This window comes from Carya illinoinensis, chromosome 3 (genome assembly GCF_018687715.1).
Source record: "Carya illinoinensis cultivar Pawnee chromosome 3, C.illinoinensisPawnee_v1, whole genome shotgun sequence".
NCBI lineage: Eukaryota > Viridiplantae > Streptophyta > Magnoliopsida > Fagales > Juglandaceae > Carya > Carya illinoinensis.
In genome coordinates this window covers 21629899-21639034 of record NC_056754.1, presented here as the reverse complement: position 1 = coordinate 21639034, position 9136 = coordinate 21629899, and the positions used below count along the sequence as shown (strand labels likewise).

General features: G+C 37.5%; 1 protein-coding gene across 1 annotated transcript; it reads right to left on the bottom strand.

Moving 5' to 3' along the window:
• Positions 1-410: 410 nt before the first annotated feature.
• LOC122303789 (protein usf) lies at positions 411-7803 on the bottom strand. The gene is made up of 5 exons (XM_043115744.1): positions 7549-7803; positions 2358-2500; positions 2115-2244; positions 1483-1674; positions 411-832 (listed from the first exon to the last, which is right to left on the bottom strand). The coding sequence occupies exons 1-5, from the start codon at positions 7705-7707 to the stop codon at positions 623-625; spliced, it is 834 nt and encodes a 277-aa protein (XP_042971678.1). The 5' UTR covers positions 7708-7803; the 3' UTR covers positions 411-622.
• Positions 7804-9136: the final 1333 nt, after the last annotated feature.

Here is a 9136-nt window from a genome sequence, read left to right as displayed (position 1 = left end):
TTTCTTATTGGCATAAAATTCTTTTTCTTTTTATTTTTTCTCTTTTTTTTTTTTATTTAAATTTTTGCAGATTGATATGGCTTCCATTGTGCTAACTTACCAGCCCAGAAATCTACAGAAACTCAATTTCTTCCATTAGATCTAACGCGCGTTTTGAATTCTAAAAGGACTCCTTTGATATGTAGTTTGCAAAGCAGCAGCCGTTCAAATAAAACACGTGGAGATCCCCCCGTCACCGACTCCACACCAGTTGCATACTTCCGATAAAAAATTGAAGATTTGAAACTGAAAATGTTAATATTTGTTATATTTGGACGTTGAAATGAGATGATATAAGATGAGATGAAAGCATATCTTTATCCAAACCAGACCTAATGGTGAAAAAATAATAGTCGGGAAGAACCATATGATTGCTCTGCACAACAAACTAATTTATTTGCATAACTACAAGCAAACTAGAATAATGTTGTAAGTTTCACCATCAAGTAGAATCCTCACGATTATATATCCATTATCACCATGAAGAGTAACAGGCAGCAAATTTGGGCATCAAATCTCTCAGGCTAATGTAGAGGGCCACACTTCAAGGTAGTAGTAGCAGAATGCCAGAACATGAAACTGCCTAAGCACATAAATAGCGAGTCATCCATGACTGGAAGCGGGACCAAGCCAGCTCAACAGCAGCTTCATCCTCATCAGGCATTCCCATGCCCTTCCTCCTCTTCACACCATCTGCAGACCTGTTCATGAAAGCATGTGCATTACCTGGATAAATGTGTACCTCATAGGGAACTCCTGACACTTTCAGCTTTTCCTCCAAAGCCTTGGCAGCCTGAAAACTCAATATATCACAAGATACAATGAGCATGTAGCACAAACCAAAAAGGCAGGTCGTTACTTTTTCCTCTTTTCTTTTATAAATAATTTCAATGAAGTTGTCATTTAAATTGTTCAGTAATCATAACATTAATTATGACAAATTTTAATTTTAACCGTAGAGGGATGGTTGAATCTAAGGTTTACGGGTACACGATATAACTTGATCATCATTTAGCCTCTTCTTTAGTCCACATATTCTCTTCTCATACTTTTCAACAATTCCACCACCTGTTAATGCTCCCAAATGGAAATCACTACTACTGCAAGAACTCAAAACAATATCATCTGGCAATTTTGAAAGGCTTTAAATGCCTCAAGCTAGAGAGTTGCTAGTGCTTAGTGAAATGAGTCTTTGGTAACTTTTGCAATGAGGTCACATCTAGATTTCTATTAATTAGAATATTAATGGAATTAGAAAATTTATGAATAGGGGATTATGGCTTATACCCATGCACATGGTTTAAAACAATGGAAGGTAAAAGAAAAATTGAACAAAAGCTCATTAGCATCAACAACTAAGCCATAGGCAATGGTAAATTTCAACCTATAATGAAGATAACTAATAATGATTAAGACTGACGGCTATAAAGGAAGATGCCATACCGTCACATCAGAAAAGCCAACAAAACTATCAAGCTCCCCAAAATGAGCCTGAATGGGAGCCTTAGCTTGGGCAGGGTCTGCAAGTTCTGATGACGAAACTCCATAGAATGCAACAACAGCATCAACCTCAGGAACCAGAACAGAACTAGCAATAGATAGAGCACCCCCCATGCAAAAACCCGTTACACCTACCTATTACAATGAAGCCATAAGTTTGCCTTTTCAAATGTTAATATCATTCATCCCTTAAACTTCAGCAATGTAAATGAGGATAGCAAAAAGCACTAGTTAAATACGCCTTTTTGTGGAGTGACATCGTACAAAAAGCATTCTAAGGAGTAAAAATAACTTCATTCAAATGCATTGGATCATACATAGGAAATAATCCTGTACCATTAAGGCCAATATCAGGGCCACACATGGCAGTACAAATAAAATTGTGAGCAACAGGAAAAAAAAAAAAAGTAAAAAAAAGGACCCACACAAAGTTATAGATTGTTGATCCCTGAGGACCAAGCTTTATAGATGGTAAAATGTTTTTTTATTAAGTTAATCATAAAATACTATTATGATGCAATAAATCAGTCATTCAGATTCTTTATTTATCCAACAACAAAAAAAAAACAACACACCTTCTTTGAGCCATTTGCTTTAAGCCAGTTAACTGAAGCACGGATATCTTTCACAGCACCTTGCCAATCAAGACCATCCATCAAATGTTGTGCTTCTGCAACATCCAGACCGACCTTTCCCCGATACAAACTGAAGTAAGAAGTAAAAAGTAACAACAATCAAAAAAATAAAACACTAATATGGAATAGTGATGGCATTGATAAACAACTAATTTTTATATAGAAAGAAGCACGTATTGTTACTCTGGGATAAGTGCTTTAAAACCAGGGCCAAGTTGAGAAATTTTCACAGCATGGTTCTTGATTTCGAAGTCGACACCCCACCACTCTTGAAGCACAACAATCCCAGGAGCATCTTCTTTGCCAACCATGTATGCATCAAATGCCTGATCGATTATGAAAATAATAAATTAGTATATAAGCAGAATATCAGTGCAAAATGTAATAAAGTATGAATATTCAGCTATATAGAGGACTTTTAAGATGGATGCAATGAAACTCCTTAACATGACATGCATAATATATTGAGCTGACATACTGGGTATCCGGTATCCTTAAATTTGTGAAAAAGCAGCTACAAGTGCATCTCTCTTCCTCTAAACACACATCATCGTAAATACATCTCATGTCCCATAAGATTTAGAAACATCACCTTTTCAAATTTCACAGCCCACATGAATCTAAGACACTAATCTCCTCGTAAGGTGAAGCATTAAATTGTATAATGTGCGTGGAGAAGGCAACGAACATGTTTGAAAGTTGCTCAATCCAAAAGTAATTATAATGAATCGCCAACGCTTTTACTTTATTCTTCCCAATATTCACACTAGCACGAAAGACCAAATACTTCATCCACAACTTCCATTAGAGGGAATTGTCAGAGTTAGCAAAAATGGTGCCGGCCAAATCCGAGCACAGCGAAAATGGAAGAAAAACAGAGCAAAAGGATTATAAATGACAGGCAAAAGAGGAATGAATTCTGCAATCACTTTTTTCTCTATACTGTACAGTGATGAACTTATAGAAAGAATCGACTAAGCTATACAATAAAAAAGTACTGAAATATCCCTAAACAAATATACAAATTATTTGCTGGCAGTTTGTTGGGAATTCTGTTGCATGTTCACTAAGGCGTTTGGCAATGTAGCAGCTGGTATATCATTCTGTAATATCCCCCCGCAAGATGGAGAATAGATATTTTCTATTTCCATCTTGGATAACAGAAGTATATATTGTGAGGATAGAAGAGCCTTTGTGAATACATCCGCAAGCTAAGAAGAAGAACGAATGGAGCAAGTACGCAGAAAACCAGCTTGAATTTTGTTGCGGATGAGGTGACCATCCATCTCGATATGTTTGGTGCACTTGTGAAAAATTGGATTCTTAACAATGTGAAGCGCAGCTTGATTGTCACAGTATAAACCTATTGGAAGAGAAATGGAGAGGTGCAAATCTTGAAGTATATAAGATAACCACTGCAGTTCACATTAAGTCGTTGCCATGGCCCTATACTCGGCCTCAGAAAAGGAGCAAGAGACAACTACCTATCTCTTTGATCGCCATGAGATGAGTGATCATCCAAGAAAAATGCAAAACTCTATAACTAAGCGACGTGAGTCTGGACAGGAGGCCCAATTTGAGTCTGAGCATGCACGAAGAGTAAGAAAAGAATGGGAAGAAAAAAGAAGGCCTTGTCCAGGAGTATTTTTAACATACTGTAGGACTTGATGAGCCAGCATAAAGGTGTGTCGTTGTAGGTGCTGTCATAAATTGGCTCAAGTGCTGGACTGAGTGGCAGAGATCGGGCCGAGTGATGGTGAGGTAGAGGAGTCTACCAACTAGGCGCCGCTAGGGAAGTGGATCTGAGAGAGGATCTCCATCATCTTTGCTAAGTTTGAGATTTTGATCCATTGGTAATTTGAGGGGTCAAGAATCAAGTGAGCCAGCATCCGCTAAAATATAGAGTGCATATTTACGCTAGCAGATGGAAATTCCTTTGGGAGAGCGGGCGACCTCAATGCCAAGAAAGTAACGGAGATTGCCAAGAGACTTAATTTGAAAGTGACCATTGAGGAATCCTTGAAGAACTTCAATAGACTCCATGTGAGAGCTAGCAACGATAATATCATCAATATTAAATAAGGAGGGCAGTGAATGATCCATGTTTTGAGTTGAGTAAAAAGGCTATAGTCGGCTTTGGACTTCTGAAAACCAAAATCAAGTAAAGCATTAGAAAATTTCTGGTACCATACTTATCAAAAATAAAAATAAAAAAATTCTGGTACCATTGTCTCAAGGCTTGTTTCAAGCCGTAGAGACTTTTGTTGAGGCGGCAAACTTGGGAGGAAGACCACTTTGAAAAACTAGGGGGTTTGCGCATGAAGATTTCTTCGTCTAAATCGCCGTGAAGAAAGGAGTTTTGAACATCGAATTGCTTGAGGAACCAGCCTTGAATGGATGCAGCCGCTAACAGAGTTCGGACAGTGACTAATTTAGCCACGGGTTTCCGTGTAGTCGAGCCCTTCCTGTTGGGTAAAACCTTTGGCAACTAAGCGTGCCTTGTAGCGCTCAATGCTGCCATTAGAATAGTATTTAATCTTAAATATCCACTTGCAGCCGATAGCACGCTTGCTAGGGAGCAAGTCAACAAGATACCAAGTATTGTTGAGTTCAAGAGTAGCTATTTCAAATCGCATAGCCTCACACCAGTTAGGATTTTTAATAGCTTCACCATATGAAGAAGGTTCAATGGAGGATGAAATGGCATATGCAAAAGAAAAATAAGAAGATAATTTGTGAAAAGAAAGAGTGGAAGAGAGAGGAAAGGCTTTACTAGGTGGATGGGGTGCTTTCGCAGAAAATAATGAAGAATGATCATTAGAAGCATGGGCCACCTGCAAATGAGAAGAATCCATTGTTTGTAAAGGGGGTGGTTTGAGTAGAGAAGGGCAAATGTAATTGTTGAGGTGAGCAAGAGTGTTGCGTGTTCGTGTGGAAAATTGAAGTGGTGGTGGGGGTGGTGGTGAAGGTGCTGTTAGTAAAATTTGAGGTGCTGAGGATGATGGGTGTGGTTTAGCAGGGAGAGATGTATGAGGCGTGGGAGTGGCACAGGTGGAATCAAGGTTAGGTAAGGAGAAATCCGGAGATAGTGTTGGGGTTGAGAGTATGTTTGGTTTCGGAAGAAGGGAGGGAGTATGAAATGGGAAGAGTGTTTCATGGAAAACAACATCGCGGTATAGAAAAATATGATGGGTGTTGAGGTCAAGTAACTTGTAGCCTTTGACGTCAAAAGGGTAGTTGAGAAATGCACAACGTCGACTACAAGGATTGAACTTGTGACGATATTGTGAAATAGTTGATGCAAATGCAAGGCAGCCAAAACACGTAAATGTGAGTAAGAAGGTGGTTTATGAAAAAGTAATTCATAGGGAGTTTTATTTTGGAGAAGGGGAGTGGGAATTCGATTAATCAAATAAGTGGCAGTAAGAACACAGTCAGACCAAAAACGTAGAGGGATGCTAGATTGGAATCGAAGAGCACGAGCAACTTGAAGAAGGTGTCAGTGCTTGCGCTCGACTTAACCATTTTGCTGGGGTGTTTCTACACAAGTTTTTTGGTGAATAATGCCTAATTCAGAGTAGAAACCAGCCATGAAAAGCTCAGGTCCATTGTCGCTATGCAGAATTTTTACTCTGAGTGTTGAATTGATTTGCGACTAAGTGACATAATGACTTGAGACATGAGCGAGCATCATATTTCTTTTTCAATAGATAGACCCAAGTGCAGCGTGAATAGTCATCAACAATGGTAAGGAAAAATCTACTACCATTGTGGGCAATAATGGAATGGGGTCCCCACAAATCACAATGTATAATTTCAAAATAAGAAGTAATCGTATGAGTGCTAGAATTAAAAGGTGGGCAAGTCTGTTTGGCAAGAGGACATACAAAACATGGTAAAATGTGCTTTGTATTCGTCTGTTTGAGTACATGAGGATTAGAAATTAATTGCATACGTTTATGAGAGGGGTGACCAAATCGACAGTGCCATAAGTCATGGACACCATCGGCAGGTTGTACAAAAGCTGAAATGTAATTTTGTGGATGAAAATTTTGTGACAAAGTGTTGATTAAAGCTTGAGGACAAACTAGATCTTGGACGAGGTGGTAAAGTCCATGTTCCATGCTACCCTTCCCAATCGTTGTCTAGGAAGAAAGGCCCTGTATGAAACACTAATTAAAAAGGAAGATGAGACAACAATTTAATTGACGTGCAAGCTTACAAGCAGACAACAAATTAAAATTAAAAGATGGTACACAGAGAACGTTATGGAGGAGAATGGTGGCTATCACTTGCACGGTACCAACGTGTGTGACGACAGCAATTTCTCCATTGGGGAGTTTGACAGATTGTGAAATAGTGGCAGTGATAGTGGTGAAAAGGGATGTGCTACAGATCATATGATCCATGGCACCCATGTCAATGATCCAAGGAGTAGACAAAAGAGAAGATAAGGAGAAAAAAAAGGAAATACTAGCAGCGGAAGAGGAGTGAGGGTTGGAAGGTATAACCGTCTGAATTTGATTGGCGGATGGTGAAGAATCCTTGCTGTGCAGCAAGGCTATGAGGTCTTGATATTGCTCTTTTGTCAACGATAGACTTGGTTCAGAGTTAACTTCAGCAAAGGAGCCAAGAGAGGTTGCATTTGCTCTCAGTTTATGAAGCTTGTGGCCGGGAGGGTACCCATAAAGCTTGTAGCATCAATCAACAGTATGACCAATCATCTCACAGTGGGTGCAGAGAGAAGCTGCAGCATTGCCTGATTTAAAACAATTTGCTAATGTATGACCCATGATTTTGCAATGTATACAATATGGTTTATCATTCTGTAATATGAATGAAATTCCCACAAATTGTATTCGGTAAGCTAGTCATTCCCAACGGGTGTTTCAGGCATCCATAGAGTTAGAATAGTCCAATCATTTCTAAAACAAACATTTAGCAGTAAAACCGATGATCATCAAGGAGGGCATTGGAAATATTTATCGCTGTCGCCACAATTTCCGTAGGATCGCCATCAAAATCAGTCATCTGTTGTCCGGGATGGCTACCATTTTCATTTGTTTATTTTTCCTTTGATCCTTATTCAATAGATCAATTCAACATCATGGATAGTCATACCTATATTTACAATGCAATTTGATTCACAACCATTCAATTACACAAGGAGACCCAATGAACTTCAACTACCAAAAAAAATCTCGGTAACATTACAACCCTAATGAGGAACAAAAGTTAAAAACGGCTACAAAAAAACAAAACGGTTAATCAGAATGAGGAACAAGAAGAAATAAAAAGAATCAGAATGAGGAAGGAAATGAAAATGAAGCACACATCACAGCAGCTGATTACAAATCTGGTAAGCAAAACTCACAGTGTCGTCCCTCTTAATCTGAATTTTCTTGAAAGCAGAGTCCGCCATTGAACGAACTTGAAGGCGAGAAGCGGAGGGACAGAGCGTCCGTACAAGTGAGAAAGCTGAGGGTTTGTGGAAGAGTCTGGAAGCTGACGATGTGAAGATGGTAGCTAACATTCTTCGCTGTCAGTTCACTCGGATGGGGTTTATATGTAGTACAGTTGATCGTAGAAAGAGATGGAGACGGTGTCGTTTGACGTATTTCCCTTCACAACGTCGGGATGGAAAATGATTACTAAAAACTGTTGCTTTTTTAAAGCACAAGGACGAGCATATCTTCTTTTCAAAAACAAAAAACAAAAAACAAAAAAACAAAAAGGACGAGCATATCTTAAAGATCTTTTCTGTTTTCTGTCTCTTTTGTTTGATAATTTTTTTTGAAAAAAGAAATCTTGGGTAATTTATGGAAATGATCTGCTTCAAAAACTCGAAAAAATTCGTATGAGAGCAACACAATAGTAAGTAAAATAAATAAAAAGAAGAGGAATGATATTTATAGCTTTAAAATATATAAAAAAATAAATATAATATTTATATGAAAAATTTAATATTTTTAATTATAAATTTTATTCTTTTATAAAAAATTACATGAAACTTGCACTCATTAAAACTATATTTAACATTATTAAGAGAGAGAGTGTGTGTTTGAACAGCATATACGATAAAAGAGGGAAATATGCAATACAAAGTAAACAAAATACAGGAAATGCGAGTCTTTTAGATATTTGAGGCAAGCCAAGTCCTTACTAAAATTATTATCATGGACACGTAACATCTAATAACTCTTAATGAACATGCTAGATGAGGTTAATTCAAATTATTTTAAATAGAGTAGAAGTTTCACAAGCTTTTGTCTTTATTCGTCTTATAGCCTACGTTACTTTATTGTAATTACACATCTATATCGTTTAGGAGGCTATTAGAGACTTTTACGATAATTTCGCATTTCAAGATCAAGAGTTCAAGATGGTTGATCAAGATCATTAATTTACGTAAAATTCTTATTTATAGAGTTTTTTAATGAGTAGTTAGTTAACTTCCCTGAAGTTAAGTGCTAATAATGAGTTAATTAACTTTTAATGGTATGGAGTTACATAACTACTTGTAACTTTCCCACTCATGTGGACACATCAACGGTAATGGGATATCCACTACTAACAGCTCCTATTTGTCCATAATGGGTATCGTGCCCATTAACAATCTCATTATGATCTCACAATAAGAAAATAAAGGGTGCAACCTAACTAGAAGGCAACAAATAGGAGTACTATATTAAGTCACTTTCTTACTAATATAATACATCATTCATAACACCTCATCTATGCCTCTGACTACTTAATCTCACTAGGTCAAGGGTTCATAATCCCTCACGAGGTTATAACTCAAAGCAATTCTTAACCTCATATTATATAATATGCTCATGATTATATCAAGTTAAAATGACATAATTGCCTAGGTTATTAGACATAAAATAAAAGTAAAAATCCCAACAATTTTTTCTAGGCACTCATGTCAATTTAATTAGATTTAACTACTTTCCAAGACA